The sequence below is a fragment of the Phaenicophaeus curvirostris genome, chromosome 17, assembly GCF_032191515.1.
Source record: "Phaenicophaeus curvirostris isolate KB17595 chromosome 17, BPBGC_Pcur_1.0, whole genome shotgun sequence".
In the NCBI taxonomy this organism is placed as follows: Eukaryota; Metazoa; Chordata; class Aves; order Cuculiformes; family Cuculidae; genus Phaenicophaeus; species Phaenicophaeus curvirostris.
The window spans coordinates 2,583,726-2,602,578 of record NC_091408.1 but is presented as its reverse complement, the minus strand read 5'-3'; the positions used below and the strand labels follow the sequence as shown (position 1 = coordinate 2,602,578).

At 52.2% G+C, this 18,853-nt stretch overlaps 1 protein-coding gene across 1 annotated transcript; it reads left to right on the top strand.

Moving 5' to 3' along the window:
- The first annotated feature begins 94 nt into the window (after window positions 1–94).
- On the top strand, window positions 95–14,507 carry MVK (mevalonate kinase). Its single transcript, XM_069870786.1, has 10 exons — window positions 95–199; window positions 882–1,029; window positions 2,056–2,203; window positions 3,344–3,499; window positions 6,403–6,506; window positions 7,487–7,532; window positions 8,305–8,395; window positions 9,157–9,273; window positions 12,352–12,505; window positions 12,848–14,507. Exons 1-10 carry the CDS (start codon window positions 113–115, stop codon window positions 12,997–12,999), a joined length of 1,203 nt encoding a protein of 400 aa, XP_069726887.1. The 5' UTR covers window positions 95–112; the 3' UTR covers window positions 13,000–14,507.
- Window positions 14,508–18,853: the final 4,346 nt, after the last annotated feature.

Here is an 18,853-nt window from a genome sequence, read left to right as displayed (position 1 = left end):
GAGACGCTCTGTGATTGGTTGGGTCGGTGAGTGGGCGTGGCTTATGGGCCCCGGGCCTATAAGGGGCGGGGCCTGGGGCCGGGGGTGGCCTGTGGCTGCGCTCGGAGCTGGGATGCGGGAGGTGCGGGAGCGCGGCCTGGTGGTGTCGGCGCCGGGCAAGGTGATCCTGCACGGGGAGCACGCCGTGGTGCACGGCAAGGTACGGGGCCTGGCGCCCCCGCGGGCTCCGGGACGCTCCGGGTCGCTCTCGCCCACGCCGCCATCCACGCCGCTTCTGCGCCCCCTTCTTCTCCTTCTTCCTCCCTTTCTCCTTCTTCCCTCTCACCTGCTCGCCCCCGTCTCCCCTCCCCACCTCCATCACGCTGCTTCTCCTCCTCCCTTCACCTATTTCATCCTCTCCCTTTACCCCCTTACCCCTTTCATCCCTTTCCCTCGTCCCACTTCTCGCTGCCCTCGCTCCCTTTTGCCCTCACTCCTCTTCTTGCCCTCATTCCCTTCTCCTGTCACGCTGCTTCTCATTCTCATTCTCACCCCATTCCCCCTTGCCTCCTTCTTGCCCTCACCCCTTCCTCCTCCTCATTCCTTTCTCCCCCTCACTGCCGTTTTCCTCACTCTGCTTCTCCCCCTCACTCCCGTTTTCCTCACTCTGCTTCTCCCCCTCACTCCCTTTTTCCCCACACTTTGCCTCTCCTCCTCACCCTCAATTCCTTCTCCCCCTCACCCTGCTGCTTCTCCTCCCCTCGCCCCCTTCTTCCCTCATCCCGCTTCTCTTCCTCACCTCACTCTTGCCTCCCAGCCCTCTCACCGCGCTTCTCGCCCTCACCCCCCACCCCTCATCCCCCATCTCTCGCCTTACATTGTGCCCTTTTTCCCTCCTGCAGGTGGCCTTGGCCGTGGCCCTGAACCTGAGGACCTTCCTCCAGCTGCGGCCCTGCGAGGATGACAGAGTGTGCATCCACCTGCCTGGTGTCGGCGTCAAGAGGAGCTGGGATACCCCCAGCCTCCAGGCCCTGCGGAGGGGGTTTGCAGGCAAGCACCGGGAGGAGGAGGCTGCTGCTTCTATGTCTTGTGGGGCTCTCAGTCCTGCCCAGTGCATTCCACCCTTTGCTCCTGTGCTGGGACCCCACAGGGTTATCTCTTCCCCTTACAGAATGTTGCTGGGCCCCGTTGCCTCTGACCACGCTCAGTGTGTTTAATGTGTCCCTTCACACTCAGGCACCCCCACTCCCTCTGTGTGTCTCTTGGTGACCTGCCTGATGGTTTGGTATCAGCCAGGGGCCCTTGCAATAGCTGTGTCCTCCTGTTTTGGGTTGCCAGGGGGCTTGTTCTAGTGCTGCTGCAGCTCAGCCAGTGGTGCAGTACAGACAGAAGCCAGCCAGGGACCATGTCCAGGTGTGTTGTTGATGGGAACCAAAAGAGAGTCTCCCTCAAGCTCATCTGAGTTGAGAGCCCTGGGGGAAGGCAGGGACCTGTGATCCTGCCTCTCTGCCCCATGCCAGCCCTCACTGGCACTCCTGCAGCGCCCAGTACTGGCTGCAGCCCCACTGGTGGTCGTGCTGTTTCCCTCTGGAGTACCTGGTGTTAACTCCTGTCACCCTTGTGAGCGGTGTTTGCTTAGCAGAAAGTGGAGCAAGGTCTGCCGAGTCAGAGTATTGGTAACTTCTCTCAGCACTGACCAAAAGTTCTTCAACACTGATATTTAGAGTTCAGACTCATGTGAAGCACGTCAGAAAATCCACATTCTTTAATAAACAGTTTGTGACTTGCCAGGCTCTACATAGTGATGGATGAGCACACTGGAAAATGTAGGCAAGGAGATGGCTGTAATGCAGCACAGAGGTGAATGTGGAAACACTGGGGTTTCGGAGTGGCTGGTGAAGATCTTGCTTTTATTTTATCATGGATCTTCAGATGGGAAGTTTGTAGGTGAAACCTGAAATTGGCTCAGTCTGTTTCTGCCTATTATAACAGTAGATTTTCTTGTAAATACTGCTTTCAAGATTAACAGTTCCCTGGTTTTGAAGTGTTTAAATTCTCCCCTGCTTGCTTTCATAGCTGACTCTGATGGTTCTAAGTCCCCCAGCGCAGAACAGCTGGATATACTGAGAGAGTTTGCTGGAATCGCTGCCGGAGCCTCAGCTCCTGAGAGCCTTGCTACTCTTGCCTTTCTGTATATGTGCCTGGCTATTTCAGCTAAGTATGGGTAAGGTGATCTTCCTGCCCCAAAATAAACACGCTGTCTTGAGTTGTGTTCACCATTAATTGCTTCTATACAAGGTCACGGGAAGAAACTAAATCTTTGAGGTAAAATAGGAAATGAAAAGGCTTCTTGCTTCATTTAGGCCCTCAGCTCCACAGGAGACTCTTTGGAGCTGAGCTTTTGGGTGGGGGAGCTGGGAATCCTCTGCTCTCATTTAGGCATCTGTCTTTGAGGTGCTGAGGTCAGAGCAGTTCATGCCACCCAGAAGCAGGGACAGACATCCCTCTCTCTGTCAGGCTTTGTTTCATCCTGGCTTAGGTTAGGAAAATGGTACAGAAATGAGCTGCAGATTCATTGTCTGAGCTATGTCTGATCCCTCTTGTGGGCTGAATCTCCCTGAAAATATGAGAAATGTGGGGTAACTACAGCTTGGGGCTGTTCCAGTTTCTGAACTTAAACCAAATCAGAACCTGACTTCAATATTCGTAGCAAAGGAATCAAAGGTTAAAGAATTATGATGTGTAGCTGGGTTGTGGTTTGCTTTGCAGCCTCTGAGTTGCTTGGCAATAGTTCTGGGGCTGTCATCAGGTTTCTTTGAAGCCGTCAGTTCAGAGTTCATGTCACTCACCAGCCAGGGAAGAGCTTCTGGGTTTAACATTTGGGTCTGTAACACAAACAGAGTGTGTTCAGCGGAGAAAAGGAGCACTGGGCACAGATATGTGCGTATTTCATCATCTTATTGCTCCAGTAGGATGCAACTGCAGTTATGGACTTGCATATTTATGCTTTATTTTTAAATATGTTTAAAATTGTCTACAGCAATCTTTGCAGGATTTCTTGATGGTGCTACTCAAGTGTTTAGTTACTAAGTACCCCTGCTAGCAGCTTGACAAGCTGTGCTAATCACAGATCCAATTCAGCGAGGCTTTGTTCTGGTACAATGGCTTTGCCAGGCTACTCAGCTGCACCAACTGAGCCCTCCTGAAGCCCCCACGTGTCGGATGCGAGTGCGTGTGCTGATGTAGCCAGTTTTCAACAAGCTTTTCCCATGACCAGTCCTAATTGGAATCTTTTGCCTTTGAAATGTTGTCTTGAGACAGAATTCAAGGTCGTTGCCTTAGACCCTGCGTGCTTGTGTTTCAGAGACGTTCCCAGCGTGGACATCGTGGTGTGGTCCGAGCTGCCCACAGGAGCTGGGCTGGGTTCAAGTGCTGCCTATGCTGTCTGCTTGGCAGCAGCCCTGCTGATGGCGTGCGGAGCCATCTCCTGCCCGCTGAAGGAGGGAGACTCCACAGCCAGGTAATGCAGGGGCTTTGGATGCACAGCCCAGGGCAGCTCTGCTCCTCTCCGCCTCTGTCTTTCCTTGTACCTGCACAGATTCTGGCGCTGGCATCTCTCGGTCTCTCAGGCCAACTCCTGGGCCGGGGCTGTGCCTGCAGCAGCCTGAGCCCAGCTCCTTTCCCTTCCTCTTCTCCTGCCACCCTGTGTTCCTAGCAGTAGAAGTGTGCCCCAACGCAGGGCTTTGACTTTTTAACTGTATGTTTCATAGAATCACCAGGTTGGAAGAGACCCACTGGATCATCGAGTCCAACCATTTCTATCAAACACTAAACCATGTCCCTCAGCGCCTTGTACACCTCTGCCTTAAACACCTCCAGGGAAGGTGACTCAACCCCCTCCCTGGGCAGGGAGCAATTTGCTGCTCCTCATGAAAGCAACTGGATGCAGAGACTTGGTAAAACTTGCACATTTCCTTTATCTGGTGTAAGATATACATGCTAAAAAAAAAAAGCGTTATTTTGCCAAGAAAATAAAATGCTCTCTTTAATCCGATGGGTTTTTTAACCTCTATTTCCTCTTTGTCCCCGAGCATCTTCCAGGTTTTGTTTTGAGTCCTCAAGGAGTTGAGGATCCTTTCTGTTTTTTCTGCGTTTTCACATGAATTTATTTTCTGCCTGTGGTACGTTTCCTCTGAGTTTCCTCCTTATCTGTAGCTAGTGAAAGGGAGTTTCTTTCTACCCTGGGGTTGCTTTCCCTTGTTCAATCTTGAAAAACTGGTCTGCTCCGCTGTGTGTCTGAGGAGGCTCTGTTTCAAGATGCCTGTTGCAGCTGGAGCGGCAGAGCCCTCTATTGTGTGCTCCGTGCCAGGTGCAAACCTTTCATGGTTGGATTTTGTGTGGGACTGACAGTGAGACAGCGAGAGGGGGTGACTAGGCTCCTCTTCAAAACCAGAGCTTGCAGCCTGACCCAGAAACACGTTGCTAAAGTGGAGCGGTTTGTGTGCTGCACTCAGGCAAATCTTCCAAAGAGTCACGCAGCGTGAGAAATGAAAGGCCGGTTCCAAACCAGGCAGCGAGGATGTCTTCATTCCCTGCTCGCACGTCTTAGCCGCAGCTTGAATAGAGCGTGATTTTTTTTCTTCCAGCTGGCATGCAGAGGGGTAAGTGAGAGATGGGGGTGTCAGACTTCAGAAGGATTTTGCTTAACGTTGCAAGAAAAGAACAGCATGATATAATGACTCCTGTGTAGAGAAGAATCACAGCCTCTCAAAGAGGATTAAAAACAAGTGGTTTACAGCAAACTGCGCTTCTATTTTGAGTAGCGGTGGTGTGAGCTGTTTCCATGAATGCTTCACAAATTAAACATTGGCAAGTGAAATGAAAGGTGTGTGGAGATGGATAAAGACATTCAGCTGAGGCCTGGGGAAGCAGGGAGCTAAAGGAAGCAGCTTCCACATAGCAGGTGGCTCTCAGAATTTCTGCTTTGCCTTAGCAGTGGTCAGTGACTCGTTATTTCATGTAAGACTGCGTGATGCTTGTTGAAAAGCCTTGTTTGTGCCTCTGCGTACCCCTTATTTGGGGCCCCATGTTCTGAAAACCTGTCGAATGAATGTTCTTGCTGTGCCTAACACCAGCTCTGATCTCTGCAGAACATCACTGATGCTGGCATATCTGATATCATTGTCTCTTAGGCCATTTGAGTGGTGGCTTGGGATGTGTGCTGTGTCTCAAGATTGCAGACTGTGTTCTAGGAGAGGGTTAGAGATGTGTATTTGCAGGCTCTTTTGAGTCCAAGTAGGTTACAGTGGGGTGCAGGATGGCTAGTGGACTCCCAGTGGGTGTTAAACTTCCCTTGGGGTGCCAGGGTTTGAGAGAGCCCTTCAGTATGGGGGCAGGGAACGGGTTTGAAACAGGCTGGTGAGTTCTGAGGGTGATTGTGTGGATGCAGGCCCAGGGCAGTGAGGTTTTGAGAGGTGCTGGGGAGTAATCACCGTGGTGGATTTGTGGTGAAGTTGCAGGCAGCAGTTGCTTTGTAGCTGGTAGCCGTGTGTTTGGTTTTTGTGTCGCTACAGCATGTCAATTAATATTTTCAGCAGGAGCCTTGATCCTTGCTGAGTGTGACCCAGCACCAAACCCTTCGTGCCAGCATTTGAACTCTCAAAGCTCTTGCCAACTTATGCGACTGCTTTTAAGATAACAGGAAGACCCGCTTCTGTGTTTTTAGCATAACACCTTCTGGATCTGCATTTGGTTCCCTTCTGTGCTTCAAGTGCCAGCACCCAGCGTGGCTTGAAGTGTTAGGAGCCAATCCTTAAAAATCAAAGTCTTTGCTGGAGGCAGTAAATCAGTTCCATCTACACCTTTTGACCCAGTTTGTGAGGCTTCTGAAGCTGAGCAGCTGGCAGTTGCACGTGTGAAATGCAACTTTTACTATTCTCTTCTCACGTTGTGCCTCCTGTGTCTGCAAACAGCACTGTCCTGCCTGTTGGTGAGCAGGATCTCAGGCCAAGATGTGCAGTAACACGCAGCGTCAGGGAGGTGGGGATTGGTCTGGACTTGCAGTCAGTTAAATTTGATCTTTGCTCAGCCAGGGCTACGATCTTCTCCCTGAATTGGCTTCCTCCCTTGCTGCTGGCCTGCAGCAGGAGCACGGGATAGCGGTTGCACCCTTTGTGGGGTCTCTGTGGAGCAGCACCAGTTCCCCTCATGGGGCTGGTTGTATTCTACTTGCTACCACGCAGAAAAGTGCTAAGTGCCAGCTGGGTGCTGGAAACAGCAGTGCCCAGAGAGAATTTGTGGTGCTGGGGCTTCCCACAGCAACTGGGTGCCCTGTATCGTTCCCACTGCCTGCTGTGCTCCTTCTCTCTGACATCAGCGTGTGCAGATTTTGGTTGTGATTGGAGTAATTGTCTTGCCTTTCAGGTGGACAGAAGAAGAGCTGACTCTCATTAACAGCTGGGCCTTCCAGGGAGAGCGGGTGATCCACGGCAACCCCTCTGGTGTGGATAATGCTGTTGGAACTTGGGGTACGTCCGTGTTTGTGGCTCCCTGGCACTGAGTGGGGGTGTTGGGAGGGGCTGACGGGGTGGCAGAGCCAGCAGCCACGCTTCTCTTCTCTGCTGCCGTGTCTGTCAGTGGTGGGAAAGTAGTGAGCGGAAGCTACAGGTTGTATTTCTGCACTGAGGTACAGCAAAGGGATGAGGAACTCACAAATTCAGGTCCTCCTTTTGACCTGAGCAGAGGGAATCCTTTCCCTTCTTGTTTTGCCCCGTCTTTAGGCTGGGACCAGAGCCAGCGGGGCTGCTGGGGACTCGCTGCAGTAACACCAGGGATAAGCGCCGTGGGGCAGAGACCCTGTGGCAAATAACTGATATTTAAACATTCTGGCGTGAACAAAGGAACCTAATCCCATCGCAAGGATAATGCGGTAGAAAATGCGGTTGGACAGCTGTCATTTAGTTTCAATTAGCAGAGACTTCCAAGTGTTTTGGAAGTGTCCTTGGAGACTTTTAATAATCTTTCTAATGAGACCTAATCGCAATGCCTCTGTAAAAGTAGGAACAGAGTGAGACATTCCTTCTGGACAATGAAATTCCAGGCTGAAGGATGACTGCTGACATGAGTGCACACGTTCAGTCCAATTTGAAAACCACGCGCTTGGCGCTACCCTAGAGAATCACTGCTTGATTCTTTTTTTTTTTTTTTTCACTAAAGACTTAATGCTGGCCAAACTCTTTGCCCTTAAAAAGTATTTAACGTGATTGCAGAGTAGAAGAGGGTAAAGGGAAAGTCATTGGGTTAACTGTGTCCAGCCAGACGCTCTCATTAAGTCAGCAGGGTGAGGCAGATTCATGCTGTCTGAGAAAATGGTTCATTTAGCTGGTGTTCCTTGCAATTACTGTCATATGCAGTGGGTGAGGTTCTGAAGATGAAAGGCCTTCTGTCTCTTACAACACTGTTATCTCGGCTCACAGTGTACTGAGACAATGCATGTATTTTACTTTAGGTGGAGCCCTGAGATACCAATCAGGAGAAATCACACCCTTAAAGAGGTAATATTGGAGTTTAAAAATAACACTTGCGTATGGTGGGTGGAATATGTCACTGGGTGGATCTCATAGGGTGGGAGATTGATGAGAGACGGCTCACAGTGTGGTGGAGGAGCTTTGTAGCCAGGTTTTGCATGAGTGTGGGTGCCTTGAGTGCTGTCTTGGTTTGGGGTGGATGGGAACAATGAAATGTTTGGTCATTATCTGACATTAGATGAACACGATGCAAAGGATCAATATTAATTTCATGGCATTATGGGCAGCAGGAACAGATCTGCTCCTGGTAGCAAATGAAATTGCAGGGAGGAGGAACTTTTTTGCTTACCTGGTGGTAGGACTGTTTGAAAACCAAGCTACAGAGAGAAATCCAGGTCCTGCGTGTTCCCTCTGCCTCTGCCAAGGAAGTATAATCTGCCTCCATTAAAATCTTTCATAGTGCATGAAATTGCTCTATTAGCAGTTAATGGCTACTGCTGGATAGTCTCGCAGTATTTCGAAGTAAAGGATTTGCTTGAAAAGCATGGATTTCAGTAAATACATTACAGGCCTGTTTATAGTGCTAGTACAGTTTTTCTTTGTATGTAGGAGGAATGAGCCTCAACCCAGCCAGCAGTTAAGCATCTGCTTAACTTTTTAAAGCTAGTGGGACTCTTCATCTTGGGTGTCTTGCTCAAATAGTCCTTTGGAGGCTGAAGGAACTGTAGCTGCTTGGGCCTTGGGAGCTGCTGGGGAACATGAAGGAAAGAGGTGAGGTGATGTCTCTTGCTGTTTCCAGGGTGCCGGCACTGCGGATCTTGCTGACCAACACAAAAGTCCCTCGAAGCACCAAGGTCCTGGTGGCTGGTGTCAAAGAGAAGATCCTGAAGGTGCGGAAGCTGTGTGGTTGTGGGGATGGAGATGTGTGCTGGGGTGGAGTAGGGACATAAACCTCACTACAAGGGCATTGAGGGCCTGGAGCGCGTCCAGAGGAGAGCAACAAAGCTGGTGAGGGAGCTGAAGAACAGATGTTATTAGAGGTGGCTGAGGGACCTGGGGTTCTTTAGCCTGGAGAGAAGAAGGCTGAGGGGAGGCCTTATCACTGTCTACAATTCCCTGAAAGGAGGTTGGAGCGAGGTGATGTAACAAGGGATAGAATGAGAGGAAATGGCCTCAGGTTGCACCGGGGGAGGTTTAGATTGGATTTTTGGGAAAAATTTCTTTCCAGAAAGGGTTCCTGGGCACTGGCAGAGGCTGCCCAGGGAGGTGGTGGGGTCCACATCCCTGGAGGTCTTTTAAAAACATGTAGACAAGGTGCTCAGGGATCTGGTTTAGTAGTGGACAGGCTTGATTGGACTCTTATCTCAAAGGCATTTTCCAAGAAAGCGATTCTGTGATTCTCCAGGACTAGCAGGGCTTGCCACAAAAATCACCAGTCCCATCCTCTGGCCAGTTTCCCCTCTCTTCTCCAGTTTCTGCAGGTGGGAGCTACTTACCATTGCCCTGCTCTGCAGAGTGGGATGTCCATGAATGAGTCCCCCTGGGTGGGGTGAGGTATTGTCCAGCTCCAAGAGATTGGTGCTGGTTTTATCACAGTGGTGTTAGAAGACTTGAAAGCAGCCTTCTCACATCTTGCCCTCCCCCCTCGCAGTTCCCTGCTATAATGAACCCAGTGCTGGACTCCATCAATGCAATTTCTCAGGAGTGCCAAAGTGTTCTGGAAGCGATGCCTGCAAATCCATCACCGGAGTATTACCCTGTGCTGGAGGTAAGGGGCTCGTTCGCCAGTATTTTTAGATGCTGTTACTGTTGAACATCAAAATGTCATTTAAAGAACATTAGGTCTAAGAAAAAATTTGATAGCAGGAAATGTTCAGTTCCGAGTGAAACAATGGTCTGTGTGCGCTGCTTTTAATGCCCTTCCTGGAGCCAAGAGGCAGAAAATGACGCTGGTGTCTCTACAGTTGTGTGGAGGGAGGGAGGGAAGGAAGGAGTGGGCCTGGTGTTTTCTGGACCTGTAGCTCTGGAGGGTTCGTTTCCCTTTGCTAAGAAACGTGGAGTGAGTTCAGGCTGAGGCGCTGCCTCCCTGCACCGCGGGCCAGCCACGCTCATTCTGGCAGCGGCTGCCTGTGGAGCAACTGCTTTGTCATTGCCAAGGCTGGAGCGAGGAGTGGAGAGCCCAGCAGCCACTGGTTCGTGATGGACTGGTTACGAGCCAGCTCCCATTGCTCTGCGCTCATCCTGGCTCTGGAGAATATCAGACAGAGCTGTGCCCAGAGCTGACCTGACATTGATGCATGAGGTGCATACAAAGATCTATGTTTGTCTTGGCTTTGTTCGAAGTAGGAGAGGCTGCTGTGATGGGGGGAAACATGCTTCCAAGTGGAAGAAGTTTTTTGTGGTGCTGAGTACCGTTAATACCGACCCGTGCAGCTGTGGGGTAAGGATGTGCAGTGTCCCAGCTGAGACAAACCTGTCCTGGCCCTGGGTGCCAAGTGACTTGGATGGTTGAGAACCATTTAGTACCTGCAGTGCAGTTCCTTGTTGGCATCTGGATCCCTCCCTTTGGCTCTCTGTGAGGGCCTGTGCTTGTCCTTGCTCTTGCTGCTCCGTTGTCCCCTCCACAGCCGTGTGTATTCCCTCTTGAGCCGCAGGAGCAGGTTGTTGGGTGGGACAGGGCTGCTGTCCCAGCTCTGCGGCAGCACTGTCAGGTCACTCTGTTAACAGCCTTCTCCTCTTTGCTTGGGGCTTTGTTGCCTGAAGCAACCTCACCGTCGCCTGAAGCAGCTGCGTGTGGGTGAGCTGCTGCAGGGATGCAGCGAGGTCTCCCGCGGGACTCTGCTCCCTTCCCACCAAGAAGGGTGATGGGTTTCTGCACCCATCGGGGTGGGCTGAGCCTAATGAGGGCTGAGGGAGATCTAGAGTCTGTTTGCAACGTGGCTTCGGACACCCCCTTTCCACCTCACTGCCACACGGCTCAGGCTGTCGGAAGTGTTAGGGGTCAGGGAAGAGGAGGGCTAATTGGAAGCGTGCTTTGAGATCCCTGCATGCAAGATGCCAAGGCAGCCCTGTACACAGTGCCTGGGAAGCAGCACTGCACTGAGCAGGCTTCTGTCTTGAATCTCTTGGTTTGTCTTGTGCTCGCAGAGCCCACAGAGGCACAATTGATTGTATGCAGCATTTATATATATATTTGGCCGTTTCTGAAATGTGCAGTTCTGGGCAGCATTGTAGTTGAACCACTGAACTAGTCTACTGTGTCATAAGCTGTCATCCGATTCCTGGCAGATTTTGGATCAGGAGATGACAGGTGTCTTGGATCATCATAGACAGTGCTCTGCCCTCACTCAGGCATATAAAGAGGCCCCTAGATGGACGCCTGTCCACCCCAGCACAGAACTCGTGATGTATGCACTCTGCATGCGCCTGGCTAATTCATCTCCCTGCATTTGTTTAAGTGTGATACAGAAATCGTCTGGAGGAGGGGCAGAGGGATTATTTCTGCATCGTCCCCTCCTGTGTCTGTTGGCAGGAGACCCGTGCAGAGCTGAGGGAGGGTGGTGTGACTGACACCTGCCACGCTGCAGCGTGGCTCCTGCTGCTCCCAGTGCAGGCACCTGTCCCAGCCCACCGAGAGCTGCGGGCAGGGAGCTGCTTGGTGGCACCGTTTGGAGAGGGGAGCACAGGGATCCTGTTAGGAAGCTGCTCTATGACTGGTTCAGTCTCAGCTGGCTCCTCTCTGGGACAATGAGGGGAACAGCTGCCACACACCAGGGAGATGATCGAGTTACGGTGTTGGACCAGCATTGCTGAGGATGAGCTGCTTCCACTGACAGTGCTGGGGGGGCACCACAGTGCTTGGGGGCCTGGTGTCAGTTCCTGGCCCTGCTCCAGGCTTGCTCTGAGTGCAGGCTAAGCCCTTTCCTCTGTTCCTTAATTCCTCACCTCTAGTACTGGGAGGAGAAGAGCTGTAACTCCCACCTCTCTAGGTTGTCTGTCGCTTGGGCCATTTGGCCTCTGCTGTGGCAGCTTTCTGCAGGAGCAGCAGGGTTTGTGGCTGGCTGGGGGAGCGTAGCAGAGATGCGCTTGAAGCTCTGCTTGGAGAGCAGCCTTGCTTGGAGAGCGGCTTGCGCTGCTCTCCCCTGAAGGGGTGACCCTCTCGACCCCACTTGAGCCGGTTGCCACATTCCCAGCATGGTGCTGGTGAGAGGCCCCTTGGCTCGCGGCCCAGGCCCTGCCTGCGAGGAGGGAGAAGTGCTGCACGGTGCAAACGAGGGGAGGTAACTCCATGTCGCCTCTCCAGCAATGCCGTTTTGGACTCGGTTGTGTCAGAAGTCCCCTGGATTTCGTTACGCTGGGTGGATTGCAGAGCAGGGCAGGGTGACAGCTAGGAATGAGAGATGCTGGCTTAGTGCCCTTGCCATGGCCAGCGAGGGGGCTTGCACAGCCTCCTGCTCAACATTTGGTGACAGGGGAGAGGTGAAGCATTGGGGAGGTCTGATTTAGCACCTGAAATGCCTGCTGGCAGCTTGTGGTATCCGAGATTTTCTGTGTCCTCCCTGAGCAATGAGGGCCAGAAGCTGTCACACCGCTGTCATTGGGCAGCACCAGCACGGGTCGTGAGGGGGACACGGGGACGTGGGCAGCTCATAGCTCAGACCCTGCCCTCAACTTGCTGCCAGGTGCTTCTGGGTCCCGAGAGGTGCTGGGATCTGCCCTCCCTGCAGGAATGAGACGGCTGGGAAAGCAGAGCAGCTTTCCCACACCTCATCGGGAAGGGAGCCGCGGCTGTGAAGAGTCTTTGTCACCATGCATGCTTATCTTACGTATGTGCGGTTGCTTTTAGGAACTCTTTGATATAAACCAACACCACTTAAACGTGATCGGAGTTGGCCATCCCTCCCTGGACAGGCTGTGCCGGGTGACGGCATCCCACGGCCTGCATAGCAAGCTGACTGGGGCTGGCGGGGGCGGCTGTGGCATCACCCTGCTGAGACCAGGTCAGTAACCCTCTGCTCACCCTGGGCATCCTTCCCCAATTCCACGCAGCCCAGCCAGCTTAGACAGGTTTGCAGGTGGAGGGGTACGATGCTAGCCCTCGTATAGCTGTGGTGGGATGTGAAGCTGTGCCATGAGCGTGGGATGGTGTCTGACAGAGCTGCCTGGCAGTGTGGTTTGCAGTGTTTCGTGCAGGGGCGATTCAGTGCGTGCGTTTCTGTGTCAGGTCTCCTGGGCATTGGCCCGGCTCCAGGGGATACATGTTTAAACGTGTGATGGCCCATTTTGATCTCCCTGCAGTGACCTAGCTGACTAACTGGCTGCTTTTGCCTTCCTCTTGGCAGATACCTCCCCGCTGGCCGTGGAAGCAGCCAAGCGAGACTTATGTGCCTGTGGATTTGAATGCTGGGAGACCAATATCGGGGCCCCCGGAGTGACCCTGCACCACTCCTCATCTTTAAATGCTGAAGTGCTGCACGCGCTCTCCGAGAGTTAAGCTTCTGCCTCTGGCAAGACCAAGCTCTTGGCACCACATCTTCAGAGCGATAGCTGTGCGTGCCCTGAAGCCTGGAAACTTCTCTCTGACTCTGTGTGGCCGAGGGCCTCTGGATGTGGGTGCGGAGCCAGTTTGGGGCCTGGTGGCACTGGGAGTTGGGGCTGTGACAAGGACCCAGGAGCAACTGCTTGCACTTGGGCTCAGTGGGAGTTTGACCCAGGATCTCAAAATCCTGTTTTGAATTTACTTACTCAACTGCTGTGCTAATCCCAAGGGGCAAAGAGGAGAGGGTCTTGGCTGGATTCCAGTGCGGATAATGACACTTCGCTTGGTTCTGCTGCTTCAGATGCATGTGGTGTCTCTTCCCTTCTCCCCTGGTGTCCTGTGAGGCAGGCAGCGAGGCTGGTGAGGTGGATATGCGGAGCGCTTTGACATTTTTGGGTGAGAAGCATCTTGGCAGCTCAGGGCTTGACACTCAGGTCTGTATTTCTCCTGGACTGCAGTTCATGGTGGAGAGGAAACCTTCAAATCCACCTCTTACCTGCTACTAATTCAAAGTTGGATAATTAAAATTAAAGAAACAGCCCATTTCTAATGAAGCTATCACTGTTTTCACTCTTTACTGTAATCTCTGCCAGGGCTGCTAAACAGAGTCCCATAACCGGGCTCTGTTTTCTGTTCATGTGCTCAAAGTCTGGTTCAAACAGGAACTGTCACCTGCAAGGAGGGTGGCTGAAGGCAAGGAAAGTCTTAAGATTTCTCCTTCCAGTGGCTGCTCTGGGGTTTCTCATGCTTCAGTCTTAAAGGAGCATGTCCTTGGCGCTGCCTGTCGTGTGGGGTGCATAAAACATCCCTCCAGGGCAGGGGAGATGGGGCTGGAGGGGGACAGCAACAGAGCACACACGTTTGGTTTAGCTTGAAGTAGTTGCTTTTAAGTACAAAAAAAAAGCCCAACATCCACTTCCTCAGAAGCTGCCCCTAACTTGCGATTGGCAAACGATAAACCGTAAATGCATTTAAACTTTTTACGCAAACGTAAATGGGGTTTTGGCTTCTGCAGTTTTCATGAGTTGTACCGCAGGACTGCAGGGAATTGGCTGGTAAGGGTTGGAGTATCTCGAAGTAACGTGCTGACTTGTGGTGGCTGTGGTCTCTCTGTACCTGCCAAAGAGGTTTTATCCTGATTTTGTTGTCTGGGAGTTTTGGGGGTGTCTTTTTGTGTAGCTCTGTTCAAGAAGTGCTTCATTGAAAGCTGAATAATGAACTGGCAGAGGTGGGGGAGCTTGCCTGCTCCCAGTGCAGGAATAAAGAATCAAGCATGAGAAGCTGAGATGTACTAGTTTGAAAATCCTGGCGTCGTGATGACCAGCTTTAGTTCACTGATCAGACGTAAAACTGTCTCTGGTTTTAATAAATTGATGGGTTTTTATGTGCAAAGCGTTCTTTGATAATTATGCTGGATACAAAAGGGAAAAAGTACCTTACACTGCTTCAATAAAAACAGGTTTCAGACGCTGGGTTTCTACATGTCTAATTACAATTCCAATTTGCATCCAAGAGCGGCTTTACACTAATCGCAAGTCAGAAAGCCTGATAAATAATTTACCATTTTCTAATACAGTGTAATCAATGTGAGGATCTGGAAGCGTGTTGACTCTATCACCGCTTAAATGTGTCTGTAGTTTCTCCTGGTTAGCACAAAGAAATGCCAAACCCGGCGCAGAGAAACTTCGCTTCAAAATGATGTGTCGGGGACTGATCCTCATTAGCTGCTTTCCTTGCTGTCACGATGCCGAGTGCGGAGGGAAAGAACAGAATGAAAATGTTGATTTGCTGGTTTAAATCATAATTAAAATTGATGATTGAAACAGACCACCTGGCACGGGAAAAGGTGGCGATTGAACGCAACAGCTGCGATATGTGGGTGATCTGGAGTGTGGGGCAGTGCAGAACGCTTGGTGGGTGCAGGATCCCCTTTCAAGGAGGGTTCAGCCAACTCTTGAGGTTTCCTCCAGCCTGGGTGAAGTTCTTGTGCTGAGCAAGGGTTGGTGGCGGCGTCCTGGCATTGGTAGGCAGGAGGGTGACCCTGCAGTCGCGTCCCTGGCACAGGGTGATGTGGGGATGCTGCTACCCTGGCACTGGGGACCAGAACTGCCCAAGTCAGCAACTGGAGCCAGTCCCAGGTTGTTAGAAGGAAGCACAGATTTCACCTCCATCTGTGTTCCCGTTTCCTCCTTTCTGTGTTCCTCCCTCCCTGGCTCAATCCAAGCCTTTGCAGCGGCCTCCCTGCAAGCACCCTGATAACCAGGGGTGGTTGGCACGTACCCAATCCCAACTTTTGCTCAGGAATTGCCTCTTTGATTGCATCAACTCGAATTCCCTGAGGTTCACATGCATGATTTGCTGTGTGGAAGCTGGGACCCCATCCCTGCTCCTCCCAGGCCCTCTGGGGGCACGAGGGGTGTAGGAGACACAGCCTGGCCTCTCCCTGTAGTTTCCTTCTTTGGGAGCAAACCTGAAGCACAAATTAAGCCCAGCAAGCATCTTCTCCCCATGGACTCATCCCCTTCTCTCCCCCAGCCACACCACAAACACACGAGTTCTTTTCCGTCTGCTCTCTCCAGTCTCATTTTACGGATGTGCAGCGGAGCAGCGATTGCTGCTGAAGGATTAGCCTGGTAATTTGGCTAATTTTTCTTGAGCTTCATTTTTCACATGATGAGCTTTGCAGAAAGACTAACGATCCTCTAACAGCCAGCACGGGGCTGGGGAAGGGAAGCTGTGTTCAAGTGAAGCATCGAGGCACTGGGGAGCGTGCGGTGGCCCTGGAATGGGTGAGTGGGGGGCTTTCCTCTGCTGTGGGACCTGGTGACGTGCATTTCTTGCCAGCAAAAAAAGGAAAACACTTTGTATAAAGAACCCTTTCACCCTCTTTCTTTTCCTTTCTTGCCATCGCCCAGGGCAGCATCGCTGCCGCCCCTGGGGTGTCTCCCACCGCCCCGAGGGGTCCTGTCCCCCTCCCCACAGGTCTCCCCCTGCCCTGGGACCGCGCCGCTCGCTGCCTGGGGGCCCGGTGGGTGCTGCCTGGCCCCTGCCAGGCACAGATGGTGTTATTTTCTTTTAAACCCATGTCAGCAGTGGCTTCTTTCTGCTCCGGTGAGTAGATGCTGAAGAGGCAGTGACATTATTTGAGGTAACGGAGAGAATGGAAAAAAGGGTCAGTGAGAGCAAGGAAATGTCAGCACGCAGCTACGGAGGGGCTGGGGGGCGACTTGAGCTCCTTGTTGCTCCTTCCCGGGGGCAGGGGGGGGATTGGGGCCAGGGGATTCGGCTGCAGGACTCAGTGCTTGGTGGTGTGTGCTTGGCTCTGAACAGAGAGTCTGTGGGGCTCGGGGCTCCCTCTGTGCCCCCAGGGAGGGCCAGGGGCTGCTGGGCAAGCTGAGATCCCCCTGCTGACATTTCAAGAACAAGGGTTATGAGGGACCTGGGATTGTTTAACCTGGAGAAGAGGAGGCTGAGGGGGGACCTCATTGCTCTCTGCAGCTCCCTGAAAGGAGATTGGAGCCAGGTGGGTGCTGTTCTCCCAGGTGACAGGATGAGAAGGAATGGCCTCAAGTTGTGCCAGGGGAGGTTTAGATTAAACATCAGGAAAAATTTCTTCGCCGTGAGGGTTCCTAGGCACTGGCAGAGGCTGCCCGGGGAGGTGGTGGAGTCCCCATCCCTGGAGAGCTTTAAAACACCGTCAGATGAGGTGCTCAGGGATCTGCTTTAGTGGCGGACAGGTCCAGTTGGACTTGATGATCTCAAAGGTCTTTTCCAACCAAACGATTCTACGATTCGGGAGCGATTTGCTGGTCTCGTATCGTCTGCCTCCAAAGGGCTCCCTGTGCCAGGGGTTTCGGGGTTCAGCCCCGAGCCCACGGGGTGCCCAGCTGCGGCGAGAGCCCGCGGGGGAGCCCATCCTCCCCCCGTCTCTCCCTTCCCTCTCCCCTCCCGGCACGCTGAAGGTTTTGAAAGTTAAGTATTACCGTCTGCTTTGTTGTTGCCTAACTACGACAGACAAATTGAGAACTAGTTGTCAAAATGTCAGTGCACAACAAATCAACATTCAAAATGAGTCGCGGCGCTATGTGGTGTATAATTAAAAAAAAATCCTTTTTAGAAATTTCAGCAAGCGTTGGCTCCGCTTTATATTTGTCTGTGTGATTAATAAAGGCAGCTAATTTTCAGACTTTAAAAACAGCTAGAAAATAGCTCCTAATTACATATTAGGTTCCAAGCGGCCCCCGCTGAGCGAGGCTGGTATTGGTGGGCCAGAGAATTTGGCAGGGGCTTAATTACATTCTGAGCATCATCTAATTTTAGTTAAATGTAATGTAATCAGCAGCAGATGTCTGAAATAAAATATGAATTATGAATATGATGAAATTTCATTCTTGAATAAAAAAGTAATTTGCTATTTAGTTCATTAAAGTCGCAGAGGTTTATTAGGGAGCCAGGTACGCGGGGCGGTTGGGTTCTACCCAAACGGTGTTTCAGAGAGAGTAGGAAATTGCATTAAAGGTGCTAAAATATTCCGCTAGGACGATGCGCGCCGGTTGGGAATTATCATTTACAGAAATCTTGGCACCAGCGATTGGCTCTGGAGCGTCTCGTGGACACGAAGTGACAGCAATGGCCTTGGGAACCCTGTGCTGCCGTCCTGCCCTGCGCATCCTGGGCACGTCTGGGGTTTGCTCCGTTGTTTTTTGCGGTGGGGATGAGAGCTCCTGGGGTGTCCCCAGTGCGGGTGGCCTCCCGCTGGGCTGGTGAGGACATGGAGCCTCTTACCAGCTTGGCCAAGAGAGCCAAGCATCAATTCACCCCTCGGCTCCGGGGCTGCAGTGGATCCGTGCGGGACACGGTCACCTGGACACATGTCCCTGCAGCATCCTCTGCGGTTTCAGCTCTGAAGTTGAAATTGCTTTTCTGTATTCCTCGGTGGCCTGCGCTGACAGATAAGCATCTTCTGGAGAGGGAGAAAAGATGGCGCGTTCGTTATTTCCTTTTATTACAGAAGCTGTCGACTTGATCCCTCCTGGATGCCGGGCTCGAGGCTGCACCCAGGCAGCGGCTTCGAGCCCTGATCGCTTCCCAGGTGTGGTCTCTGGAGAACAGCCCGTGACCGAGGCCTCCGAGTGGGGAGAAAGTCGTGCTGGCCATGGGCAGCAGCCCCGTCTGCCTCGTCCCGTGGCTCCGGTGTGCCCGGCACGGCTGATGCTCCTCGTGGCGCAGACGGGCTGCCACGCTCGCTCGCGTGGGTGAGCAGTCCTCCCTCTTCTATTCATCAAGGACATGACAGCTAAAATTCATTTGAAGATGAAGAAAGTGCCGGCTAATCCTTTCTGTGAGACAGTGATAGACTAGCGGCTCGGGAAGAATTGCACAGCAGTAATGAAATTAGGCTAAAACTGCTAGCGGATAGCAGATAATTGCCCTTGTCTGTCACGAGGAATAACATCTCCCAAATCCAACACAATGATTGTTAAAGTTGCATGAATTTATTTTATTTTATTTATTTTATGGGTTTGGTTTGGCTTTCCAAAGGCGCTCCCTGGGGAAAAAAAATCAGCAGGAGCTGTGTGCTCACCTCCCGCCTTCCTCAGGCGCTTCCACTGCCTCTGCCACCGCAGCTCGTTAGCCTGGACGGAGAAGGCACACGTGCACCTTCGTGGCGATGCCGAGGGCACCCCGGCGCGGGGAGCTGCTGGGGGGCTGCTCGGGGGGAGCAGGGGATGAACAGTTGGCGCGCGGTGCTGCTGCTCGGTGCTGGCACTGCGGGTTTCATAGAATCATAGAATCACCAGGTTGGAAA